Source organism: Aulonocara sp. 'chitande type north' Nkhata Bay, linkage group LG23, assembly GCF_057382095.1.
Source record: "Aulonocara sp. 'chitande type north' Nkhata Bay isolate Kocher_YH1m ecotype deep benthic linkage group LG23, A_spYH_male_GT1.1, whole genome shotgun sequence".
In the NCBI taxonomy this organism is placed as follows: Eukaryota; Metazoa; Chordata; class Actinopteri; order Cichliformes; family Cichlidae; genus Aulonocara; species Aulonocara sp. 'chitande type north' Nkhata Bay.
The window spans coordinates 33,571,230-33,599,098 of record NC_141365.1 but is presented as its reverse complement, the minus strand read 5'-3'; the positions used below and the strand labels follow the sequence as shown (position 1 = coordinate 33,599,098).

General features: G+C 41.1%; 2 protein-coding genes across 2 annotated transcripts; one reads left to right on the top strand and one right to left on the bottom strand.

Moving 5' to 3' along the window:
- Nucleotides 1-22,977, top strand: LOC147302262 (heparan-sulfate 6-O-sulfotransferase 3-B-like). The gene is made up of 2 exons (XM_086283777.1): nt 1-905; nt 21,471-22,977. The coding sequence occupies exons 1-2, from the start codon at nt 364-366 to the stop codon at nt 22,237-22,239; spliced, it is 1,311 nt and encodes a 436-aa protein (XP_086139903.1). The 5' UTR covers nt 1-363; the 3' UTR covers nt 22,240-22,977.
- A 2,407-nt stretch (nt 22,978-25,384) lies between these two features.
- On the bottom strand, nt 25,385-27,501 carry LOC147302261 (2-oxoglutarate receptor 1). Its single transcript, XM_086283503.1, has one exon. It carries the CDS (start codon nt 27,499-27,501, stop codon nt 26,512-26,514), a length of 990 nt encoding a protein of 329 aa, XP_086139629.1. The 3' UTR covers nt 25,385-26,511.
- Nucleotides 27,502-27,869: the final 368 nt, after the last annotated feature.

The following is a 27,869-nucleotide window of genomic DNA, read 5'->3' as shown; positions in this document are numbered from 1 at the left end:
CCGATCAGCAGTTGGCAGGTCCGCGAGCGTGGATGCGTGGTTCCGCTCTGAGTGCTTGGGAGCTGTTACTGCACCAGAGTTATGGCAGCACTTTGACACATTTAAGCTGAAATATGTTTAAACCTCTGAGGAAGCAGCTGGACTCAAAGTGACAGCCTTAAGTTTGAGAAGTGGTGCTGTCCTGGTGCAGGACGAGGCCGGTCAAAGCTTCCCTGCAGGAAGAGTTCTCACCTGCCGTCGGGACTTAGACTCCGGGCGATCACCCTGAGCTCAAAGTGCAGGATGAGACGGGGGGAGGAAGAGGACCCACTCGGACGTCACGCTACCGTTTGTGCCGACGGCGTGATTTAGGAGTTTTCCACCATGGAGGAGAAGTTCAATAGACTCATCTTCATCCCCATTGCGGCGCTGCTCTTCCTCATGATCGGCTATCAGTATGTGTGCCCGGCGGACAGCAACACCTGCTACTTCAGAAGTGACGAGAAGGGGCTCTTCCAGCGCTACTCTGCGGGGCTGGAGCTGGTTTATACGGAGCCGGAGGCGGACGAGGATCTCCCCTCCAAAATCACATCCAGATTCAACTTCACGGAACGGGACCTGGACCGGCGCGTCGACTTCAACATCCGCGGGAACGATGTAATGGTGTTCCTGCACATACAGAAGACCGGCGGGACCACGTTTGGGCGGCACCTGGTCAAAAACATCCAGCTGGAGCAGCCCTGCGACTGCTTGGCCGGCCAGAGGAAATGCACCTGTCACCGGCCCGGGAAAGCCGAATCGTGGCTCTTCTCGCGGTTCTCCACGGGCTGGAGCTGCGGGTTGCATGCAGACTGGACCGAGCTCACGAGCTGCGTGCCTGTAGTGATGAACAAGAGGGACAAGAAGAACACCCCAAATGGCAAAAGGTGAGGGGTGACCTGCTGAACAGGTGTGATCTCGTGTTTGTGAACGTGATTTGATTAACTTATTATTTCATCAGTGGATCCGTTTGCTCAGCTGATATGGTCACGGTTATGGTTATTTCATTCATTCATTCATTCATTCATTCATTCATGTTTTAACTGCTTCTTAAACAGACAAATTCACTCAACCAGCTACCTCTTACTTTTATGTCAACCCACTGTATGTGCTACACATAAGTGAGGCACACTATCACTCTTGAATCACTTATTCATTGTGTTAATAAGCCAAACAATGAAATAGAAATAAAGTCTGCTTATTCCTCTATTCAAGTTAGCCATAGTCTCTCCGACATATGTATGCAACAGGGCACTGATTGAGTGATTGATTCCTAATTTATTCAACCTCAGTTATTCAGATTGATTCACTCATTTATTCACTTTAAGCATTTGGCTCTCTTATCAGCTTAAGAATGAATAAATCAATGAAATAAATGAATTAATTTGAAAATGAAACTTAAAGACATCTCTAACCTCTCGTTCACACTCACTCACTCAATCAGTCAGTAAAAGAATGAGTGCATGCATTAAAAAGCCAATCAGTCAACTGTATTCTAATTCAATCATTCATTAAGTAGGTAAACAAAAGGGCAAACGGATAAGTGACTAATCAGGCTAAACTAATGAGTGAGTGACTCAACAAGCAAGTGTTAATAAGGTGGCTCTCACAGTTTGTTCATGTTTTAAGCAATTCATCGTCAAAACCTGACGATCCTTTATGTATTCACCTTGCATATTTTTCCTACACATTTTTTGGCACGTTTTTTGCTAAATACTGAACTGAGTGAACGTGTGAGCTACAGTCTTGAAATCTGTGCAACCCTCTCAAATGGAAATACATCATATTTAACCCTCTACCTAAATAATCAAGACAATGGGCTTCCTTGGAAATGGTGTGGCAGGCAGTTAGGTGCACCTCCCCAATAAAACAAATTCTGGCTTTTGAACTGAGTGCAGTGATTGCACGTAGACAATCGTTCTTTAGCTCCGGGGGCATTCATGAGATTTGAAAAGAATTTCAAATTCTGATTAGTCCACTAGACAGTTTTCCACTTTGCCTCAGTTCATCTTGAATTAGTTTTAGCCCGGGGAGTTTTGCACGAGTCAGGGGTGAATTACATTGAGAGAAAATGCTTTTCAGATGTGTTCCAGAGCCCATGCAGTGATTTCCATTTCAAATCACTGTATTCTTTTGTGTGTTTTTAAATGTGTTTGTAATTTTATAGTTAATAGGCTAAGATATGCATTGGGACAAATAATTATTAGATTCCTTGTTGAATTTGTAAGTTTGCTCACTTACAAAGAAATACACTCTCTTCGTGTTTATGGAGAGAGGCAGAAATGCAGGAAAAAAAACACATAAAATTGATATCATTGCATATCATTCAATAAAATAAGTGTTTGATTCCAAAGCAAAACATGACTTAGCACTTGGTGAAGAAATCCTTGTTGCCAAGGACAGCGGTAAAATGTGTCTTATAGTTGATCACCAGGTTAGCAGACATTTCAGGAAGGATTTTGGACAACTTCAAAAAGTCTTTTAGTTTTTTGGCTGCTGTTTGGCAGCTTGAAGCTTCAGCTCAGCTGAAGGAGGAAGGTTCTTGTCAAAGATTTTACTTGGCCATGCCCATTGGTCCATCAATCTGTTGAAGTCATTCTGCACCCTTAGCAGAAAAAGAATTCAATTCAAATTGTATTTATACAGGGCCATATTACATCAACAGTTGCTTCAAGGTGCTTTATAATATAAAGTAGACCCTACAATTATACATACAAAGAAAAGCCCAACAATCATATGACCCCCTATGAGTAAGTACTCTGGCGATAGTGGGAAGGAAAAACTCCCTTTTAACAGGAAGTGATAGTATATGGTATCACAATGAGATAGATGGTAAGGTGATATGTTAAATCACCAATCATCAATATGTTAAATCTAATCCAAACATGGCAGATCAATTTGATGCCAGAGAGCTCCGTTTTCTCTGGTGGGGAGGTTGGAATGGAAGAAATCGATTCTGTGGCAGATGTGCTTAATACACATAAGAAGCAGCCATCAGGAGTATTGATTAACTGATTGACTCTTTTTTTTTTGTTTTTGAACATGTAATGATCTGTAATTGATTGATACTAATGTAATGTGGCCTTGAGGGTCCTTAAAGGCACCTATAAATAAAATGTATTATTATTATTTTTATTTTTTGTAAGTTGCAAACTTAGAAATTCAGAAGGGGATCAAATAATTATTTTCTCCCACTGTATATCTGCTTTGCTTATCTTGAAGTGCCAAATCAACATTGTAGGTCATGACACCAATTCTCCTTATTGGCATGTAATGCAGGGTATAGGGCTGATAAAGCTGCAGTGTCAACATGAGCACCGCATTGCATGTCCACTCCAGCACACTTGCAAACAGCTGAGCAGACAAGTCGCTTCCTCATCCGCAGGTTTGTTTCAATTTGCTGTAATTACAGGAGCAGCACAGCTAAGCTTAAGGTAGTAAATCACTTAAGAAGGGCACGGTCCTCTGAGGTTTTCCGGCTGCGTGTTGAAGCCAATTTGCTCTGCAATTGGTTGAGAGAGCAAATCTCCATATGTTACTGTGAGTGTTAAAGGGGCTAGACGAGGGCGAGGAGTGCCTTCAAGAATCCTCCAAATCCATTAACTGCTCTCAGTGGCAGCCATCAGACTTAATTTAAGGCTTTGGAATAGTTTTGAGGTGTCACCTCAGAGCCAAATCAGCGCTATGAGTGAATCAACAACACTTCAGTCAACACTTGTCAACTCAATATAATGGCTAGAGAATAATCAGCACTCATTAGCGTTGACATTCAGCTGGCTGGCGAGGTGACTTCATGTTTAAAGATGGAAACAAATCTGGTTTATGCAGCCCTTTCTATTTAAAATAGTCATTTTATATTGTGTTGTGAGTAAAAGAAAACAGGAAGTGGTAGATGGGAGATCATGCTTCCACTCATGGAGATAATGACTGTAAAATGAACACTTGTGGGTGTCAATTATTCTGTGGCTCATATGCACCAGACAATCGCTGATATAGGACACCAAAGTACCTCGGGGGACGAGCTCACTGGTAATGTGACATTGATCCATGGAGAGAACCACTCATTCTGCCATTCCACAGCAAGGTCAGAGGTCACTGCTGCTCCTGAGTGGCTTTTAGAAATCTGGCATCTTAATAAGGATCGAATCAGCGTCTGCTGTCTAATGGCATTCAGTGTGCTGCTGCAATTTGCTGTGTGTGTATGTTCTAGAAGAAGGTATCAAATCGGAGCCAAATGCACCATGAGTCACAACTCAGCTTATACCCGTGAATTTGTTGGAAGAGCTGTGAGTCATAACTCACTTAACAGCCACAAATCTGTCACCCGAAGTTTTCATTTCCCGCAGCATAATGCTTGCTTGATTTTCTGTCCGCCACCTTTAGGAAGAAATATTGGGGAACCATTACGCAGCGCAGAGCGCCGTGGAAGGAAAGGAACAATTAAGGGAAGGCTTTCTGTCGTTTTAGATTAAAGCTGCTGAATCGCAGAGTCATCTGTATTGCCACCAGGTTTCATGCAGCTTTATCAGAACTGAAAGACTCTTGTCTTGTCACTTCAGGCGATGCAGACCATTCACGATGGACTGTGACGCACACAGCGAAGGGAGCAGGAGAAATAGAACTGAGTCCGTGTGTGTTTGCGTTTTTATAGAGACGTGTTACGACTCATCTTAATACGATATGTAATGCTACTCTGATCCGTTCTGTAAGATCATCCTGCCTCGCTAGATTTATTTGTATTTCAGCCTTGATCCCTGTGTTCTAAAGAGAGGTTAAATAGTGTTAGAGCTGTTTTCCCAAATATCTATAATCCTCGCTGCTTTAGACTATACCGAAGTTAGGGCATAATCATAAGTAGCAAAGCACTCAAAACGTTTTCCCTCGTCTGACTGCAAAAGAAAATCCAACTTAGTCAAAGCATGTTGATATTAAAGTCACAGATAGCGACGAGAGTGCAGACAGTCAGTGATCAAACCTGGGAATAGATGAAGCCTACTTTTATCTCAAGGCTACATTAAGCAGGATGTGATGTAGTTTGCAGACAGAGACAGACAAAAACACAGAACATGGGTAAAAAGTTTATATTTTATCATTTTCTGCTACTTTATATGTTTCAGAGACCTTTATTAGCTTGATTTTTTTCATCAAGGTTAAGCTTGTGCTTTTGTACCTTTTTGGCTTGTGCACCTGCCGTGTATAGTTGGAGGGTCCGTGCATAAGTATCATTTATCTGGAGCTGATCTCATCATATCCCAGATGAGCGGGCATATCCTGCTTCCATTGTTTAACTCCTGCTATTGCAAATGTAGATTAACCCACATCAGCTTGTTCTTCAATACCGATGCCGCTTGAGTGGTCATAACTCTTTTCTTGAGTTGTTGTCACATTAAGTGAAGACATGTAATTCAAAGTCGTAAAGCATCAGCTTGCTCTGTTATCAAAGTTTGTCAATGAAAGCTTTAAAAGGATGTTAGAAAAAGGCTTAAAAGGAAAAAGGAAGGGCCAATGTAGAAAATCCAGGAACTGCCATTCTTCTAACAGCTGCTTCAGGCTAGTCAGTCCCCACAGACTCGCAAATAAGGTTTTGTATCTAGTTTGTTGCCTCTTTCCTGTGTTGCGCCTTTAAATTTCATTGAATTAAATTTTCCAGCATTTAATGGATTTAATTAAATTTAGACTTAAGCAAAGTCCTTGTAGAAGCAAGTCTTGCAACTTGGCAGCCATATGGAAATAGCTCTGGTTAAGCTTATAAGACTTGATGTTTACATCCCTAAGAATAATCAGTGTTGTAAAGGTGGGAGGGGTAAAAAAATTCACCAGGGTCATCAGAAGGGCACTGTCCTTCATGGGTTTCTCCTTAATAAGCCTACGAAACTTCAAGAGAGCATTACATTAATACTTGGCATCCTGGGCGTGCCCTCCTCTGATTTTACCCCTCACGTTGGATATCTATGGCCTAGTTAAGAATTTTTTCCTCTTCTTCCAAAGGTACTGCTGCTTCTTCACTCAGCAGGGTGTAACACTGACTTGATAGTACAGTAAGTTGAAAAGCCCATCTTTGAACCCCCATGTTCTCCAGGAGTCTGGTTGTTGACGTGGCCACACACAAATGTGCTGCATCCCACCTCTATAGGGAACACTTGAGTACACCAGCTGCGTTGTTCTGCCTCTGCTGCTGTGTCTCTATATTTTAGCCTTTTGCATTTATGTGCTGCCCACTGCAGTCTCCTTTAGCTCTGTGTGCAGGGACCGCTACAAGATTCACCACAAGATCTGTGAGTAGTTGTAGCGATCTCTGGTGGAAAAGAGTTTCTGCTCCGGATCTGCTCCTTTGTCTTTCAGCATCCAGTAGGGCAGCTTCCACTCTTGCAGATTGTTTTGATATAACACTTCTTGGTCTTACAAACAGAGTGAACTTTATAGGACTAGGCTTAGGTGAGGGCATTGTGGGTACTTGTCCTTCCTACCAGGATGACCATCAGTTGACCTAGAACCTCATTTTGCCTCCAGGTGTGTCACCCTTGACAACGGCAATTCTATTTCTATGGCACATTTCATTATATATAAACTCAATGTGCTTAACACATAAGATAAAAACTAAAGAACCTGTGTAGGTTTACAATGGCCTAAGACTGTGAGAATGGCAAAAAGAAAACATGGAGAGAAAACACAGCTGTTAAGTGTAAGTCTGTGCGGGGAAAAAAGGTTTTTAGTCTGTTTTTGAATGTGTGCACAGATGTAATTGATCTCAGGTCAACAGGAAGCTTGTTCCAAAGTACAGGAAGACAGTAACTGAAAACACCTTCATCATGCTTGGATCTGATTCGAGGAAGATTTAAAAGATCTCCACCTGATGACTTGAGAGACACCGTGGTTTTTTAGCCAATTAATGTAGTGAACACTAGGTGGATCTTCTTCAGTTTGCTGGTTTAGGTTCTTGGATATGGAGAAAATAAGATAAGGCATGGATAAGCTAACTTGGATAAGGCAGCTTGGATGATGAAGCTCATTTGACTTCCATCTCTCTCTATGTGAACCGATGGTGTTTCCCATTTTCCCATTTCGTCCATTGGGCATTATTCTGGTTAAAAATGTTTTTCTTAAAAATCACACAGAAAGCAGTTTCCTTATAGACTGCCATTATAAATAAGACATCAGTGAAGCTGCTGAGAGGACTCCTCCAGTTGCTACCAAGGTCGATTGTCTTTTTCAGTCCATCAACATTTCATAGACTAAAGGTTTGCATAATCTTTCCACCGCCTGTGAAATATTTCTATGATTTTGTCCCAGTGTAAACACAAGGGAGGCTCCAGCAGGTGAGTTCCTTTAATAATCATTGCTTTTAATCATTTTGATTATAGAATTGCTTTTGACTATGGTGGGAAAACTTTCATATTAATAAAAAATAAAATGGAATGTGGCAACTGTATGAATGTGGCCCCTAAGGTAAAAAACAATGCACTTGATAACTTAACTACAGTTTTTTTTTGTTTGTTTGTTTTTTTTAATCAGGTCATGTCATGCAAAGCGACTGGTTACTAGGCAAGAATGTATATGTCCATTGAAGCTTCCCAGCTTTCTCTAGCTGACTGCATAATGAAACATATTTTGGTCTCAGGGGATTTTGAAATGAGGTGAAGTGTGTCTAAAAATTCTTTGCTGTACCCTGAATGTGGAGAATATTTCAGGGCATGTTCACAATCTACACCTTGGCTGTGTTGAAATCGGTCTCTTTTCATGGTCACACAATTCAGTGATGAAATATCTTCTCTACCTGGATTCTTCTTATTAATGTACTTCGGGAATATTTTGCACATTTGCTGTGTGTTGTTGGTCCTGCTGGTATGTTCTGGATACAGAAGCACCATCTGTCTGCTTTCGAGCAGCACTTCATAGTCACCTTGAAGTCACCTCTCTCCCACACACACTGCCAGTGTGGAAACTAATAACACAAGCAAATACATAAACTACAGCAGGGTATTAGAGAAACTTGACCATACCTGCACTGTAATAGGTGGAAATGTTTCATATCTGTAATTATCATTTTATTCTCTTTATGCTGCTGTCATTGTAGGTTGTTGACATATTGAAAGATTTTTCAGTGAGTGAGTAAAAAAAAACAACTAAAATTAGAGACTGATCACTAATCAGCTCCTCATTTTTAGGTGAGTTGGCATAAAACAGGTTCAGTGTTCAGCTATAGGGATGCATCATGCAAACAGTTTTTCTTGCTTGTAAGACCAGCAGCAAGCTGGTGACAGTGAATTTGATAACACACAACACAACACAAACACTCCTTTCACAAAAGTAGAATATAATGAGAACTGTGATTGCCATTTCCCGTTTTTTTCCCCCCATCCACCCCTGACTTAATCTAAGCAGCATATCCAGCTATCCTTATGTCTCGTAATTTCCCTCTTAACACGTAAAACTTACATGGCCACTTCAAGTAGTTTTTGATAGGCACACCACTGCCAAAGCCTCCTTCAGGGCTGTGCTCACAGCACGGGGCTATAGCATTCAGATCGCAGCGGGGTATGAAATTGCTGTAAGGCCACATGTCAGCCCTGCTTGAATTGCCAGGCAGTCTTGCTCGTCCTCGACTGCTGGCCTCACACTGAGCAGTCAGAGAGTGTAGCCTTACTACTGACCTCATTATTTCAGATTTAAACAAAGAATGGCCAGAACACAGATGAGCCAGGGTTTTAATTAGGATTCCTTACACATATAATGTGGTCTTAGCTATTAATCTGGCAATGGCACCCTATTACTGATGGCCATAATGGCTTTAAAGGCTTTAAAATATGGAAAGACAAGAAACAGGAAGCTGACATGGTTTAGTAACCAAGAAGGAAAAAAGGTAAGAAAGTTTTGATCAACATACTGAAATACTTTATTATTTATGGAAATAATAGTCTATTGGGAGAAAAACGTCTCTTGACATTAATCTTCCCTCACAGTGGCAATGAGTCAGATGTGTCAGATGAGTCAGATTATGTGGAGATTTCAGAGAGGGGTGTGTATTATTGAGGTTTTCTTTCATTCTGAAGGGGGAGACCTTAAATGTCTGTGGGCATAATGCTGTCTTTTTACTGTCAACCTTGCCTTTGACTGTAATTCAGTGTCTATGCTTTCGCATGAGGTCATTTCAGGCTGCTGACAACAACACAGCTGTTAAAAATCGGTGTGACAAATGCAAAAATAAAAGAAAATGAGAACTCCAGGAACCAGAAATCATAAAAACACTCCAAGTGGGTGTGGGATTCCTTTAAATGACAATTTGTAACTTTTTAAAGACAACAACTTTAATTACACCAGTTCAGTCAGTAAAATCTACTTCTGCGTTTAATTTCATACATACAGTTTACATCTTCTGGTATGACAGTAGCTTATAGTGGCTAGTTTTTATGAGAAATATTCCTGTGCATGTTATCTGCTTAACTTATTGCATTTACCATTTATTAACTTAGGGTTATTAATCTGAAGCCAAAAAAAGCTAGCACTGGCTGGTGTGACAATGCTAGTTTGTGCTACTGTTATAGTACAATTTAAAACAATGGGGAAGATAACTGTTAGGAATGCAAAGTTGGCAGGCAGCATACCCGACAAGCGACTGAAGAGACAAACAATGAAAGTAAAGGATACTGTTGATTTAGTGTTTTTTAAACATTAGTGGGTAGTCTAGGCAAGCCGACCCTGGAAAGTTCAGGCCTGACAATTCTATGATTTAATTTTAGACAATAAACGTCTATGGCGTTATTTTTGTGCCACTATTCTGTCAGTTCAGCCTTATATATTATGTTTAACCCAAGTGTGCACCCAGGCAGGTCGTGGGTAACAGGCATCTCTGAAAAAGTTAGAGCACTTTTGCAAATATGTGATGTCTTGATAAATCGAGCAGATATTTGAAGTTTACACAGCACCATTCTCGCATGAAAATATCTTAAAAGTTTATTTTGTGACCCAGAAAGAGTAATATTTCAAACTCTGTGTTCCTCTGCCACTGCCTCGTTTGAGTTTTGGACGAAATGGATTCTGGGATATTGCATTTCGTCATTTTGAGCTGATTGGAGACCAAAACAGCCAATCAGATTTTTTTGCATCCAAGTCTGTGATTGGCAGGTTTTGTGGCACAAATATAACTGTGTACAGAAAGAGTTGAGCGCGCACGGGCAGAAATGTTGAGAGCGCAAGCAACACATTGCGAGCGAGCACAAATGCAAAAACTGAGCGAGCGGGGCTGCTATTGTGTGTGTGTGTGGATAATAGCAAACACTGAAATACATTTTTTGCACGCAGCAATGAATTTTGTTCACTCAAATTTAGCTTTTCTTCGCTCAAAAATAAATTTCTCCTCAAAATGCAACACTTGCACCTGGAATTTTTTTTTTTTTACGTGTGCTCAAATTCTTTTTATGTGCGCTCAGAATAGTGGCACAAAAATAACGCCATAGACGTCTGATGTATGTTTCTGATATTCGTGTAAAGTTTGATGCCCCTAAGACTATCATGTCTACTATCTTTGTTGTCTTTTTTTTTGTAATTCTGTGCGACTAATTTTAAAAAATTAAGAGATTTTAAGTTAGCCACTTACGAGATAAGTGGCATTATCTCATACGAAACTATAATCTGCCTAAATGTTACACTGTATCCTTGAAAGAACAGAAAGATACCAGTCTGAAATGTAGAGTGTAGATTTTTGCACACCTCTGTATAGGAGACATTTCACAACTTCTAATTTGTCACTTGCTGTGGGTGGAAAAGTAGATGTACAGTACCTTACACCAGAGTTTTATTTTTAGGAAAGGGTAAACGTACAGGCCTTTTGGGAGATCCTATGCAGCAGCCTGATATTGTGATGTAGGCTGACAAGGGATAAAATCTCCACGTGTTTAGCATTGAGGGCTTTTTTTTCCTTTGCAAATTCTTCCTATCCTTATACAGCTCTGACTAGCCTTTGGTGGCGCCAGACGAGGTATATGACACAAAGTGTTTGATGATGAGGTGTAGACACTTGATGCGCTCAATCCGAGGTATGTGTTAGCGTATGTCTTTTCACACTTTTCACACTCGTGACACAACATATCCTCACCAGATTCTTAGTGACGTCTGTCTGCATTCAAAATAGCCTTCAATACTAGCTTGTTATGCCAGTATCATTGTAAAGGGTGACCTCAATCACATGCTTTATGATTCAGGTCACATTTACAATATATATTTTTTTATTATTTTCTTTTCTTTTTTCTTTTTACCAAACTGTTGACCTATTGATATTTACTCTGATTACTTATTATGCTTTATTATTTATACTTTATGTATGATTTATTTTTATTTATTGTTTTAAGTCTTTAACAGATCACTGATGCATTTGACATCTGATGAAAATCATGTATAACTGCCTTGAAAAACTGCAACCTTACGGCCCCAGTATACATGTAACATTGATTGCTTTGCTTGAGGAAAGTTACTACAGCTATGTAGCATTTACACCAGTGCTTAGGGTGTGGGTAACTGCAGCAGTATTCTCCTGAATGACAGGTGTCACTTCTCAGACAGCACCTTATCTCAGAGAAGTAATTCTTGCTTCTCCATTTTCAACTGGAAAAAAAAAATGACATAAGTGCCAATCTTCCCTCCCTGAGCCTGGTTCTGCCAGAGCTTTCTTCCTGTAAAAAGGGAGTTTTTCCTTCCCACTGTCACCAACTGCTTGTTTAGTAGTCTGGTTGTTGATTGATATCTAACCATAATAAGAGAGACACAGAGTTACTTTTATCTAGACATTTCTTTTGTGTGTAAATGTCTGGTTTAAATCCTTCTCCTAAAAAGTAAAGAAATAGTGTTAAAGTAGAAGGAAAAAAAGTAAAATTGCCCGAATTCTGAAAAAAATCAAAGCTTTCACTGCACTCTTTAAGGCAGTGAGCAGTGTTCTGTATTTTAGTGAGAAATAAGAGATATTTCAGAGGATCTTGGTAATCTTCATACTCCTTCGGGGGATTAAGGACAGTCGAAGACAGACTTTATTGTGGGGGAGGGGGGTGGGGATGGGTGGGGACTGGCTGTGTTTTGGTGTGTGTTTAGATTTTGTTCAAACAAGGGGAAAAAAATCAAAAGCAGGAAGTTTTTGTTAAAAAGGATTAAAATCGGTTAGATCTTTTGGTATAAGACAGACGAGCCAACATGAAACTGCTAAATTGTTTAGGGACTACACTTCAGATTTAGTCCTTTTTACTTCATTTTAGTATCCTTTTCAAGTGCAGTCTTCCTTTTATCCCTACTCTATGTACATGGACCGAGAGGAAAAGCTGACACCTGACAAAGCTGCAAAGATTAAGATGTCAAAGTAAGGTTGAGGCTAAGACACTGTAATGACTAAGTCTGCACATGCCAGGTAAGTGTGCTGATGTCCCTGGTGCTATTCTTGACATGGTTGTGTCTAAAAAAAGGAAAAAAAAGAACCTTATGGAGAATTACATCTGAAAGGCAGACATTTTTATTTTTTTCATAAATGGAGATTTCTGTTGCAAATATAAATTTATATTGAACTGTTGATTACTCAATTCAAATATAAGTGGCCTCCAGCTCTTCAGGTAGTCTATCACCCAGTTTTTAGCAAAACCACACCTTCACACCCGGCTTGCCTGGACACCACGTCTTTCTCCGTCCCCTTGTCTCCACACCACCATCCCTGAGGCTTTTTTTATTGCTGAAAATAGCTTTTGATATCTCTGACCAATGAAGATCACAGTGCAGCCCTTGCCCATCTCTTCTCTCCTCAAGCTCTCCCTCTAAATCTATGTTCTGTATCAGTTATCAAGCAGTGGTACCTGCAGATACTCTCCACAACTGGGTAATGTTTCGGAGGGGAGAGTGCACTTCTGAGAGACCATTTACTACTCAAAGAGAAAGTACTGTGTTGTAGTTTCTGTGTGTGCTGTGCTTGGTGGACGGTGAACCCGCTGTGCTGCAGATGGGGACAGGGATCATTTTGCTTGTAATTGGGACACAAAGATTAAATTAGTACAGAAGAGTGAAAATGGATCCCGCTTGACCTCTTGGTCCAGAGCCTGATGAGATGAGATTTCTGTGGTCTCAGTTCATCTGAGCAGCTTCACTCGATCATCCTGATAACGTGCCCTTTACCTCTGCCCTCTGACATTCCTCTTCTAGTTGTCTAACTTGTTCCTGGATTTGCAGATATCCGCTGTCTGTAGTGGGGTTTTTTTCAAACTCAAACTAACTTTTTCCTTCTGCTCTTCTGTAGCCTTCCATTCACCAAGAGGCAATTTGAGAAAGAATGATAGCTAAATGCAGCGTTAGCTGCTGTAGACATTTATATACAGGCTTATTCTAGCCTCATAAAAAAAATCTAAGGATTTTTTTTCCATGGGTGGGACTGGGGAATTTATTTATACAGTTTAACACTCAGATTATCTTCTTCATTGGGGTTGTTTAGGTTTGTTTTGACAAGATTTTCATTATTTGATGAATTAATGAAAGAAAAATATTTTCCACAACCTCTATTTGATGTTATTCTGACTGAACTACAAATACAAATTTACATTAATATATTTGTATTAATAAATCCTAAACTTGGATAGACGGCTGGGTGATCTTCTATGTAGCTGGATTGTGCTATCATACCAGTCTGTGATAGCTAGTAACTGATACCATACGTCAGGGACAGGGTGGTGGATGGAAATAATGTGCACTGATTCATACAGCTGCTATGTCATCCACATAGAAAAAGTAAATGCACAAAGAGGAGTTTATTTCCAACTTGTAGCATGAAAAGAAAGGAAGTGGATAATGCAATAATGAACTTACTTAAATTACTTACTGACTAGTAACCACAAGTTACTATAAACACTAATAACTAGTTGTTTCTTCTCTATTTACTCAAATCATAATATTGTTGGCAAATCAGTCAATTTTAGCATTTAAAAATGACTTCTGGAAAGATGAAACTGAAATGTGGAGACAGCAGGAGCGTGTGACTAAGGATGGCGGTGGCTGAGGCAATTTGTAATTCCATGTTAGATCCCTTGGGGGCAAAGAAACACCTTTAAAATTGATCTGCTCCAACTGCGTAAGTTATCAACCCCCGGGCTTCAGGAGCGAAATTGTCCTGCCCTGTGCTTGTTTTAAGAGTCACTTCTTCTCCCATCTTGGCTGATAGAAATACCTCAGAAAGCGATACTTCATTCACAGCGTGTATTGGAACAGTACAAAGCTGAGCCATAGCAAATACGAGGGTCTCAAATACAACATAATCCATTTTCAGGTTTTAAAAGAGAAAATAAACAAGATTGCTGTGGATCCACAAAGCTTCTCTATTGGCTGGTTTTTCTGTGGCATAAAAAGCTTCCATCAAGGCTTTTATCATGAGTCTGATAGCGTCCTTGATGGTAGTGAGTGAATTAACAAGGCACATATCGATCTTTTGCTGTGAGTTTCCTCTGTAGCTTTTTGATGATGATTTAGAGAGTAAGAGAGAGACAATCAGGAAGAGAGATGGAAAGAGGGCGATCAATAGTGTTTGCAGGTTTGCTGTGTGGGGTAAGGTGACAGGCAGCAACGAGGACATTGACAAGGTGTCAGATTGATCGCCAGCAAAATACGACAAGCCGATTTAATTTTGCCTTCAGGACCAACATGCATGATCTCACACCCACTGTTGTGTGTTGGCAATGACTGAGCTATTATTTGACCGTAGCTTCAGGTAGCTTTGTTCAAACTTTTCTGAGGTTTGAATGAGCATCAGGCTTTGGCTCGATCGATCGAGAACCTGAAAACATTGAAAATGTTCAGGCCTGAAAGATTTGACACATGTGGAATTAACTAGGACTGAAGGCAGACGATATCTGATATAAATGGTTGATAAAGAAGAGATCATGCTGGATAGAACTAACATGCAAAAGCAATGAGCATCACAGGAAAAGGTTGGAAAGCTAGAGTTTCTCAGCTCTGTATTGCAGATTATAGAATGTCAATTACTTGGAAAAAATAATCATTGGCAAGACTATGTCAAGTTTAGCTAATGTTAATGTTAAGTAATTGGTGCACCTAATGCTAAATGTTAGGGGGTATCTACAAACATAGAGCCTGTATTCTCAGGCATCAATCAAATAGCCACTAGAACAGTCATTGCATTTATAAAGAAGCTTTATTAAAAACCATAAAAAAGGGTTTATAGTTCAATTCAATACAGTTTTATTTATACAGCGCCAAATCACAACAACAGTTGCCTCAAGGTGCTTTATATTGTAAGGTAGACCCACAATAATACATGCAGAGAAAACCCAACAATCATACGACCCCCTATGAGCAAGCACTTTGGCAATAGTGGGGAGGAGGAAGCAATAGTACAGGGTGGGTGGGCCATTTATATGGATACACCGTAATAACATGGGAATGGTTGGTAATATTAAAGTCCTGTTCGTGGCACATTAGTATATGTGAGGGGGCAAACTCCTCAAGATGGGTGGTGACCATTTAGAAGTCGGCCTTCTTGGATAGAACTTTTGTTTTTTCAATAGGAAGAGGGCCATGTGACACATCAAACTTATTGGTAATGTCACAAGAAAAAACAATGGTGTGCTTGGTTTCAACGTAACTTTATTCTTTCATGAGTTATTTACAAGTTTCTGATCACTTATAAAATGTGTTCAATGTGCTGCCCATTGTGTTGGATTGTCAATGCAACCCTCTTCTCCCACTCATCACACACTGATAGCAACACCGCAGGAGAAATGCCCGCACAGGCATCCAGTATCCGTAGTTTCAGGTGCTGCACATCTCGTATTTTCACACCATAGACAATTGCCTTCAGATGACCCCAAAGATAAAAGTCTAAGGGGGTCAGATCGGGAGACCTTGGGGGCCGTTCAACTGGCCCACGACGACCAATCCACTTTCCAGGCAACTGTTCATCTAGGAATGCTTCCTATTGAAAAAACAAAAGTTCTATCCAAGATGGCCGACTTCTAAATGGCCACCATGGTCACCACCCATCTCGAGGAGTTTGCCCCCTCACATATACTAATGTGCCACGAACAGGACTTTTGATGTGAATGGTGAAGTTAACAAACAAAACCACTGCTATTGGTCTGACACTAACCCACATTGGATGGATCCCTCCAAGACTGTTGGAACAACAAAAGTGATGGTTTGGTGTGGTATATGGGGTACAATGATAGTCGGTCCATTCTTCATCAATGGAAACCTCAAGGCCACTGGATATTTGAAATTGCTACATGATGATGTGTTTCCCTCTTTATGCACTGAAGCTGGCACGTTTCCTGAGTTTTTCCAGCAAGATGGTGCACCACCACATTATGGGTGCCAGGTCCGAGCATTCCTAGATGAACAGTTGCCTGGAAAGTGGATTGGTCGTCGTGGGCCAGTTGAACGGCCCCCAAGGTCTCCCAATCTGACCCCCTTAGACTTTTATCTTTGGGCTCATCTGAAGGCAATTGTCTATGGTGTGAAAATACGAGATGTGCAGCACCTGAAACTACGGATACTGGATGCCTGTGCTGGCATTTCTCCTGCGGTGTTGCTATCAGTGTGTGAAGAGTGGGAGAAGAGGGTTGCATTGACAATCCAACACAATGGGCAGCACATTGAACACATTTTATAAGTGATCAGAAACTTGTAAATAACTCATGAAAGAGTAAAGTTACGTTGAAACCAAGCACACCATTGTTTTTCTTGTGACATTACCAATAGGTTTGATGTGTCACATGGCCCTCTTCCTATTGAAAAAACAAAAGTTCTATCCAAGATGGCCGACTTCTAAATGGCCACCATGGTCACCACCCATCTCGAGGAGTTTGCCCCCTCACATATACTAATGTGCCACGAACAGGACTTTAATATCACCAACCATTCCCATGTTATTACGGTGTATCCATATAAATGGCCCACCCTGTATATGGTATCACAATGTTAAAATGACCAAATTAATACTATCCTTAAATGACTGTGAATTGCTAGTCTTGGTAGCCAGGGATCGGCCCACCAGGAGCTCACAAAGCACCCGACCCCTATGGTGCCTCCTGCAGGTGGGGGGCCCATGTCCCTTTTTCGGGCTGTGCCTGGCCGGGCCCCAGTAACCCTATCCCTGGCAGGATGAATTGTTCCCTTGATGGTCTTCTGATAGGGGTCTTCTGAATCGCTCTCTGTCTGGTCCCTCACCCACAACCAATTTACCATGAGAGACCCTACCAGGGGGCAAAAGCCCCCAGACAATATAGCCCCTGGGATTCCTGGGAGACACAAACCCCTCAGGTAGTGATTTGCGGAGGGGCTACTCTGCAGTTCATTTCACATTTTCTTTTATGTGAAAAAAATATGATCCCTTCACTCTGCAGGACTCCGAACCTCTGCTATTGTTTTCACCCTTTTTAGCTAATTATGCTTGTCCTCTTTCCTGTTCGCTCTCTGCCCTGTCACAACTAGTGGACAGAAAACGTTAGCTCATGAATGCAGGGAAACATTTATTCTAACAAATGAGTTAATATTCTCAAGTAGCCAAAACAAATTTACTTTACTTCAGCTTTCAACAAATGCTCTCTAACAAGACCTTCCGTTTTAGAGTGAAATGTTTCTACTGAAAGCACTTTAGCCACTTCAGATTCAAAAGAACACTTCCTATGGTTGAGGTCATGGTTATTTTCTGCTTTCATAAACGCCATAAAATTCTCGATCAAAGTGAGAGTTTATGTTTGCTGCATGAGAAGACTCCAACTACACACCCAGTGAGGAATCATTCTTGACCTTCTTCGCGTGACCCGCGCCTCTGTCCCTGACACGAGTAAGCAGAGAGCTTTGACATTTACTGCTCTTTGTCAATAGGTCATGATGAAAGCACAGACACACAAAGGCTGCTTTGCATGGACATTTATTGATCTGACTGTCTTGTGGTTAGCTGTACAGATAGATGATAGGCGCAGGAGGAGGAAAAGGCTGAGCTGTTTTCCAGGAAGTACAACAAAGGCTGTTTTTGTGAGGCGCTCTTGTGTGCCCATCCATCTACTGCTGTCTGTTCAACTCGGTAAAGACGGCAGAGTAATTCACTTAGCTTGCACTGTGCATGGCTATTATCTCTGGATGGTGTGTCTGTCTGCGGGTGTTCTGCTGTGATATCATTACACCACTCACTTAAGTATATATCACAACTGATTGATATTGCTGTCTGGCAATAATTGCTAAATTGCTGACCTTTTAGGGCTGTTTGGCTGTGCAGTCTTTACTCTGTAGCACAAATGCTCTCTCAATTAATCACATTTTATTCAGTTTAGCATTGAAGTTTAAGCTATTACAGCTGTACAGATGCTCTTTTTACATCCGGTATACATTATCCAACAGTCCAGCATTCTGCTAATACCACATCCTGGGACTCATGTGGATGTTACATTGGCAAGAGATTCAGACGTCAGATTATTCCAATCAAAAGAATTCACTACCACCTTTCTGGCGAGATAAACTACAAGATGTCACCATCTTGTAGTTGGAGACCGGTTCTGCCGGAGGTTTCTTCCTGTTAAAAGGGAGTTTTTTCCTTCCAACTGTCACCAAAGTTCTCACTCATAAGGGGTCATATGACTGTTTGGTTTTTCTCTGTATGTATTACTGTAGGGTCTACCTTACAATATAAAGCACCTTGAGGCAACTGTTGTTGTGATTTGGCACTGTATAAATGAAATTGAATTGAATTGAATCCAGAGGCCCTTTGTCCATACCTCGACGATTCAAAACTGTTTTCACAGCATTCGAGGAACCTAAACGATATTTGGCATCTGGTTTTAATGTTGTGTTGCATCACCCAAAGAAGTATTTAATGCTACAGTCAAACACTTCTGCTTTTCTTCCACTAGCAAAATGAGATGAAATTCATCTCCTTTTTATTAATTTCTTTTATAACATCACTGCAGTCAGCTCTCCTTTCATGATAGGTGTCCTTTTTTGATTTTCATTTTGTCCTTTGTAAAAATGTAATCAAAAGTATTTTTCTTAAAGGACGATGACTAAAAATTAAAACAATATGAAAGAAAAAATTTACAAAAGCTCAGTAAAACAGGAATCAAATGTATAATGTCTTGAAAAACAGGTCAAACAAAGGCAAAATTAAGCAGAAAGCTTAGAGCGAGAGGGCTTGAACAGTATAGAAAGCATAGAAGATATTAAGGGCTGTGTAAAATAACAACACAAATAAAAGAAATTTGAGTTGCTAATGATAGAACAGCCACATGAATGATTACACTTTGCTACCCTTCCTAGATGGCAGCAAAAATCCGAGTTCGTTAGGATAATTTTTACCATTGCAGTATACACTCAGTACTGCAATGGTTTCGTGTCTGTACACTAGTTTCATGTCTGCACGGGGCTCTCTCCACGTACTCTAGGTTCCCCCCAGAGTCCAAAGACACAACTCTTTTATTTATTTAAAGAGTTTATTATTAATTTTTTATTATTAAGAGTTTATTAATTCTAATTAATTGGCCTTAGGTTTGAATCATCTCTTCCTCTGTGTTAGCCATCTGTGACTTTTAGATCTCAGAAATTGTCAGCTGTCGCTCGGGGCAATTTACAGTGTTTTGTTTTATAAAGAGGCTTCACAATAACTGTGAAGCATTTCATGCCTGACTGATAAAAACTGTAACTCAAATTAAAGCACCATGTGAAATGTGTGTGTTCCAGCACTGCTTTTATTAGCACCAGCATACTAAACCCACCTTCAGCTAATCACGCAGTCGCACACATGCACACTCATGTGCTACACTATAAAAAGAAACACACAAACCATAAGGGATTGTTACACCTGCAGGGTAACAGTTGGTTCAAGAAAGGTACATCAACAAGTCATAAGACCAGTAGATGAGGAAATTTCTTTTTGCGTTATGTGCTGAAACCATTCCTGCAAATAGGTTTAAAAGAGAATTTTCCAGTGCAGCATTGCTGGTAAGTGTCCTTGGAGCTGAAACCTCCCAGAAAGTAAAATTCAGCTTTGCGGAATGAAAGAAAGAAAATGTTCCGCTTTTTATTTTATTTAGGCCTTATGTCAGGCTTCTGCATGACATGGTAAGGTCATGGTGATCTGTGCACACAAGACGAACATTTTCAATTTCTCCTTTATCTATGCTGTTTTCGTTTAGAAGAAGGAATAAAAAAAACTTTTTGAAAATGGCTGAATTTCTCCTGCCGATGACTCCCTCAGTCACCTTGTTGTTATGCTGGTCATCACTGAAATCAATAGATAAGAGCAGAAAGCTGTGTTTGTTCGCTGAAAGGCTTCCGTGCAGCTAGGTTACAGCAATTTTTGAAACGCTGTTAGAGGCAGATCAGAGACAGGAAAGGTGCTGGAGATGAAAAAACTCATTACTAGAGGCAGGAAGGAGCAAATTGGTGTGACAAAAACAAAAATAATTCCACATTTGCAGGATATTAAATGCTATGCGTGCTTGGTTTGTGTTTCTTTCAATGTCATTATTCTCTAACACCCTCAGACATACTCAGTGATGTTTTTCATTTAAACCCTAATCAGACTTTCAGTGCACTCCATATACTTCCAACGCTGTGTTATCTTTTTTCCGCTCATATTTCTTTTTTTAACTGTGGCAGGATATGAGAAATTTGATGTATAGTTTCATCCTCCTTTGCTGTGTTGAAAATGTGACTCGCTGACACGTTTCTTCGACTTTAGTATCTTTCTCTGAGTACTGCCTGTACTCAATACCACGTGCTGTTGCAACTCAGTTGAAGTTTGAGGTTTTAAAAGAGAATGATAAAGAAAATATATCTATGCAGTGGTTGAAAAAACATCATAAACTGTGAGCGGATCAGCTGAAATATGAATTTTTGCCTTTGTAAGTGAAATTATGTCAGTATGCAAATATTGAGTTACAGTCAGCAGGTGTTTAGTTTAGCATGGCATTAAAACAACAAACAAAAAGCCTGATTTGTGGTATTAGGGGAAGTCATGTTTATGATTTATGAATTTTTTGCTGGTAAACCTTCATTATTATTTTCCAGCTATGCTAATGTAAATATTGGCTTACTTTTACTCTTCTTTTTTTGTGCCAGTTAGGCTACGCCCACACATACACGGTCATTTTTGCCTGTAGTTTGCGTGAAAGACACCAACTCGTTTGCTAACACTCGATGCCGACTGGAAATGGAGACCTTTGAGACCTTCAAAGTAAAACCTGGACCTTTTTAAACATGTTTGCTCAATGTTCACTTAGTGAACTTTATGTTTATACAGAAATGAGTGTGGGTTCAGATTTTTTATCTACCTCTTGGAAAAAAGGAGCCTGGTTCTGAATGCTGTTGGGTACCTCCTCCTGTCATGTCCAATATTGTTGGGTCTTTACCTTGGAATTAATTTTTAAGCTAGTGCGATGTGCATGCCAAGCACCTCGTCTAACGCGTCTCTTAATCTGTCTCTGCAGGAATTTCTACTACATCACTATGCTACGTGACCCTGTGTCACGCTACCTCAGTGAGTGGAAGCACGTGCAGCGTGGGGCTACCTGGAAAACTGCCCTCCACATGTGTGATGGTCGCCCTCCCACTCAGGATGAGCTTCCTGCCTGTTACAGCGGTGAAGACTGGACAGGGGTGCCCCTTCCTGACTTCATGAACTGCCCTTCGAACCTTGCTAACAACCGGCAAGTCCGCATGCTGGCAGACCTGAGCCTGGTGGGATGCTACAACATGTCGTCCATGAGCGAGCTGGAGAGAGGCCGCGTGCTGCTCGCAAGCGCCAAGTCCAACCTACGCAACATGGCCTTCTTTGGCCTGACGGAGTTTCAGCGCAAGACGCAGTATCTGTTTGAACGGACGTTTGGCCTGCGTTTCATCCGGCCCTTCATGCAGATCAACAGCACGCGAGCTGCTAGCGTGGGAATCAGCGAGAAGGTGCGGTGGCGCATCGAAGGGCTCAACGCCCTCGACATGGAGCTTTACGAGTATGCCAAGGAGCTGTTCCTGCGGCGCTACCAGTATAACCGCCAGAGGCAACACCAGGAGGAGCGGCTCAGGAGACGGCAGGAGAGGCAGCAGAGACAGCGGCTGCACAGGACCTATTTGGCTGAACTCTGGAGACTGGGAATAGGAGGAGGAGGAGCAGAGGAGGTGGAAGAGGAGGAGGTGGAGGTGAAGGTGCTAGAGGAGGTAGCCACCACAGAGGACTATGGCAGCCAGGTCGTGCGGTGGTGAGGAGAACACGGGAACTGCAAACACTTCATCGGTGACTGACGGCTGGTTGATTCATTGTGCTTTACTCCCCTCCCTCTGTCTTCCTCCATCTCGCCTCTGCTGTGAATCTGCCAAAACCTCCTGCCCTCCCAGCCTCATAGCGCTTTGTCAGACTGCCGAATGGTGTCTTAATATTTATGATGGATGTATTTCTCATGGCGACATTTTGTATTTACATTTTTTTCTTATGGCTATTTTTGGCACTGCGGTTGCGAAATTGATTGATTGATTTATTAGCAAGTGCTCTGAGTGTTCTCAAAGCAGCAAAAATGTTTCTTAAACCATCGTTAGAAGAACTAAGTGAAAAACAAGTGTCATTAAGGAGGCCCATTTTAGTAAATTTCAAACTGGTGACTGCCTTGTGGTGAAGGATCCTCAGTGTCATGTGTGTGATCTTGCGCTGTGTTGAACAGTGAAATCTTGTAGTTAATCTGTGGTGTTTGGCTTCGTAGGAATATCAAAGCACAAACCTGGCAATAGTCTGCAGTGTGTTTTCTTCTTTCCGACTGATTAAGCTGCAATATAAGAGAAACAGTCGAAGCAATTTCTCGCAGGAAATGTGTTCAATAAAAATATGCAGCAGCCAGTGATGTTAATTTGTACCTGATGGACTCTCTGTTATGCATGTGTACATGCAAGTGTTCTTGCCTTGCTCCTTTTTTTCACAGCATGTTCTCACCATAAAAATCTGAAATCTTCCCTCAGTGTGCCGACTTCTTCCACCACCATGCACGCACAAATACAGTGACGCACACTGATGAAGCTTTTTCTCAAGGAGAGGAGGAGAGCTGTTGGCCTGACAGACAGGCTGTCAGAGCCAATTTCAGAACTCTTACATCACAGAGACAGAACATTGGTATTTCCACCATTAGGCCATTGATTATGGGGCTTTTTGCTTCCAGATTGATCATTTAAAGTTCAATTGACCATGACTCTGGCTTAGCACAAAGTAACAAAAACCCAGCAGCTTGCTGAACACATTTTCCTCCCTAATTTGACAAACATGTTGCTCTGCTGAAGTTCCATTTACACTGCAGTAGCCCACATAGCAAAATTGGTATGGCCCGGATCTGGCCCACACAATTTGCTTACACATGGCCACATACCGCAAAGAATGACGCCCCTTTGGTGGCCCAGATCTGGCTTTGCCAGATGTAGCCCACACATAGGCCAGCACAAGGCCATTTGCAGACACGCTGGTGGTCCTGTGCTGGCCCATGTGTGGATTACCTCTGGCAAAGCCAGATCTGGGATACCAAAGGGCCGTCATTCTTTGTGGTATGTGGGCAATATGTAAGTTGTGTGCAGCCACGGGTCAGTTGCAGACACACTGCTGACCCTGTGCTGGCCCAGAACAGTTTCAGCTCTGACCCCAGATGTCAGCCTAATGTGTAACTTAATCAAGCCATGTAATAACAACATGTGCCGGAACATAATAGTGCAAAAGTAACATGACGAAACTCTGTTCAGACAGTGAATGGACTGATTCTTAGATAACGCTTTTCTACTCTCCCATATTACTCAAAGTGCTCTATACAACATGCCACATTCACCCAATCACACACTTTCTCTAAACTGAGTGCTTCCTAACTACATTCATACACATTCACACTCTTGACATGCAGACTGGAGGAGCCAGGGGTCTAACCACTAACCCTCCGATCAGTAGGTGACCTGAGCTACAGCCACCCACTGGCAAAGATGAGTAAACCGTCACTAGGTTTTGGATAAAGTGTACCCTCACAAACCTGTCAAACCTGCATTTGAAATGTTGGCTACCATAGCAGTATAGTATTGCAACATGGCATTTGGGTTTTCTAACTAAAATAGGAACATAAATAGTGCCATCATTGCCAGACCTGGCCCACATCTGGTTGACTTACACCCCGCCATAACATCAGTCAGTCAGAGGTGCCAGCTTGATGCCGGTTGCAGGGAAGACCTGTTTTCTATGAGCCTGGGCCACATAACCCAAACCACAATCAAGACAGATATGGCATGCCATGACATAGACAGCGCCATCTATGCCAGGCCTGGTCCATATCTGGATGACATACGTCTTATCGTTCCAGAAGTCAGCAAACAGTGCCAGGTTGATCCTAGATCTGGGCCAGACCTGTCTACTATGTGGGAGACTGCTCCATGCAGGTGTTTTGTCTATGAGAAGGCAAATGAGGATGAGGAGAAGATCAGTCAGGAGGCAGAAAAGGAAATGCCATAGACAAAAATAGCCTCTTTATTCCCAGCTGTAGCTTCAATTCTACTTGCACAGCTTGTATGAGAGCAAAACAAAACAAAAAACATGTTAGTGATGCAGGATTTTTTCCCCCCTCGTACAAAACCAGAGGACTGATGGCTTCCTTAACATTTACAACAAATAATATCACGAATTTTAGGCTTTCTTTGTAAATGTAATCTCAGATATAAATCAGGAAAGGGAACAACAGCAGAACAATAAGCTGTATCCAGGAAGAAGCAGCAATAGACAAATGATATAAAAGCTTCTGTTGAGGATGTCTTTGGGTTGACAGTATGACTTTGTTCCAGGACTTCTGGGTGATTGTTTGTGTGTTCTCACAAATTTTGTGCTTTGGTTTGACTTAGTAATATCGGCCTCTTTGAAGGTCCCAAGTCCTTGGCTCTTGCTCTTAGAGCATCTAGGCTTGAGAAATGAGAAAATTGCACAGCCTGTCTTGCTAGCACATGGGAAAGGTGAACGCATCTGCACGGAGAACTCTGAAAGACTCTGGGATATGTGAGCACTTAGCACAGATCATGACTGGAGGAGGTGTTGTCGGGCTATATAATCGTTTTATAGCACTGTTGGGGAAATGCAACAAAGCAGGATGACTAATGCAGTGTTTTTAGGGCCAGCAATTAAAACGTTTCTGACCATTTCCAATGTGACGCAAAGAGAAACCTCAAAGAAAAAAGTGCTAGAGATAGATGGTGGAGGTGAATTAAAACGAGTCAATTTGCTGATTCTAAATTATATTTGATGACTCCTGTTAGAAAAAGTTCACACACTGAATACATTTATTTATTTTGGTTATTGTTTTATTTAAATGTTGCTTATCTTGTCAAAAAGCATTATTGCTCACACTATTCATACTGAGACCTTCAACAGCCACATCAAGCACTGTACATGAAATTTATATTTCCTGTTACTTTCACCAGATTTGGATATAAAGATTGCTGTCTTTTAATGTGCTTTAAATAACAAAGTAGCATGTTGTGAAGCAGGTTTAACAAAATGGTAATCCATCCAACTTTAAATAGGTTTGTTCCTTTATCAAATTTAGTCAAATGAGCCAAAGCCTTTGGTGCTTATAGGGAAAAAATCAGATTCAGCATTCCAGTAGAGGTGTAACTCAATAAAATAAAATATGCTTAATGCAATATGATACGTTTGACAGCATAATATTTTAAGATTATTTAACCAGACAATGATAGGCTAAAATGACTCAGCTAGCTACAACTCCTTTTTGAATTTTAGCGTGTTGTTATAGTAGATGTTTTAAAATGTATAAAATAGCTGTAACAGCAATAATGCCTGTAAAAGTTTCACATATCTATCTATCACGTTGCCCATCAATTTTTGATATACTCTGAAACTTTAAGGTGAGATCTAGCAGTTCTCTATATTCAGGCACCACTGTGGCATCTCGTTGGGGAGAGCAAAGCAGGCAGTGCTTGCCTTATGAAATCTAAAAATAGACACAAATGGAAAACAATGTGAGCAAGTCTCCTAGTATCTCAATGTTCTGTCCTAGAAGCTGCCCTCATTGTATCTTGTGGCTTTATTTTTCAACCTGATTGCTCATAGGGGGTTGTCTTACTAGCTGAAAGAATCTGAATAAAATTAGCATGTCAGAGGCTCAGGCATTCTGTTAGGAAATCTGAATCACAAACAAAAGAGTTTAGAAATACAAACTCTCTTCCAAGGTCCATAGCTACACAGGAAATATTTTTGGGGCTTCAAACAAAGGAATCCATTGTAAGTCAGGTAAATATGCTCAGGGGACTTCCAGTCAGAGAAAGAAAAACTGTAGACAAAGGTCTTAACTATTGAGTCATTAATACATTGAGTCCTTATTATTTTCACTTCTGGGTTGCTGCAAAGTTTCCCAAGACGAACCTACGGTAAAGACGACACAATGAGTGCATATTATTACAGCATGTCTACAGTATGAGTCACAGAGCTACTGAAGAAAGAAAGTTAGGTGTTGTCAGTCATGTAGCAGACTTGTCCCTGCTTGCCTTGCTAATGACGGCCAGGTGGACCAGTGACCTTGTTTTGGTCAGGCAGCGTTCCCAGTGGAAAGCGTTGAGAAAGGCCCTCCTAAATGTATCACCTGAAAGAGTGTAGAGCACCAGATTGAAAAATGTGTTAAATCCAGCCAGAGGCCGGGAGATGATATACGCTGCATGCACGATGTTCTCTGCCGGACAAGTCGCGTTATGATATCTTGATTCTATCCGCAACACACGCAGGACGTGATATGGCATAAAACATACAACAAACACCACCAGGATCAGTACAGTCACACGCCGTGCTCGCATCCGACAGAAACTTGTTGTGCGTGGTCCGTTTGCCAGCTGTTTTACTATCCCAGTGTAACACATAAACACCACCACAAGGGGAAGTAGAAATCCAAACGCAGTAAGTAGCCAGCCGTACAACCGCACAGTAGCGATGGGTTCAGTACTTGCAAAGTCTATGCACTTCTTGTTATCATTCACTGATATCATGCTCAACATGGGTGTTATTTCAGCGGCAGAGATGATCCAAACAGCTGAGCAGGCAATTATACCCCAGCGCTTCTGCTGTACCTGTGCTGCACTCAGTGGTTTAATCACCACTACATAACGAAAAACTGCCAGACATGTTAGAAAGAGGATGCTCCCATAAAGGTTCAAATGAAACCCAACGCGCACGACACGGCACATGAATCCGCAGAGAGACCACTTATCCCATCTGCTGTAGTAGTAGACCAGGAACGGCAGGCTGAGGACGTAGAGAAGATCGGTCACCGCCAGGTTGACCAAGATGATGCTGCTGCTCTTCCAGGGACGCAGCTTTGTCAAGTAAATGCTGATAGATGTTACATTTCCAACCAAGCCCACAATGAAGATGAGACTATAAGCCACAGGCAGGTAGTAGTGTTTCATCAGTTCATCCAAATCGGTACAGTTGGAATTGTTGGAATGGTTGATGGCCATAGTTCAGTCCTATTGAGAATGAGAAATGATTTTAATAACCACACTGAAAACTAAAAAAAACCTCTCAAAATAGAATGTCCCCTGCATTTATGAAAATGTAACTGAAGCAATTTAAAAGGAATTGGGGAGACACAATGTAGCAAAATTAGCAATCCTATAAATTAATTAATTTTTAATTATTCAAAATTATTAATATTACAAGAAGGGCTGGTTAGAGTTTTCAAACAGACTTCAAATATTCACATTTAATGTTAGTGATGTTTTTGGTATAGCTGCTATTTCACAAAAATTTGGAAATCACACCGTGAGAAACATGGGAATGAACACAACATGAGTAGTGCAGGCCTTAACATAAAAACAAACAGAAA

What these genes read in the sequence shown, in the direction of transcription:
- LOC147302262 (XM_086283777.1), top strand. Translation starts at nt 364, where the DNA reads ATGGAGGAGAAGTTCAATAGACTCATCTTCATCCCCATTGCGGCGCTG. An exon ending in AACACCCCAAATGGCAAAAG is followed by an intron (nt 906 to 21,470) that starts GTGAGGGGTGAC and finishes CTGTCTCTGCAG; the next exon opens with GAATTTCTACTACATCACTA.
- LOC147302261 (XM_086283503.1), bottom strand. Translation starts at nt 27,501, where the DNA reads ATGGCCATCAACCATTCCAACAATTCCAACTGTACCGATTTGGATGAA.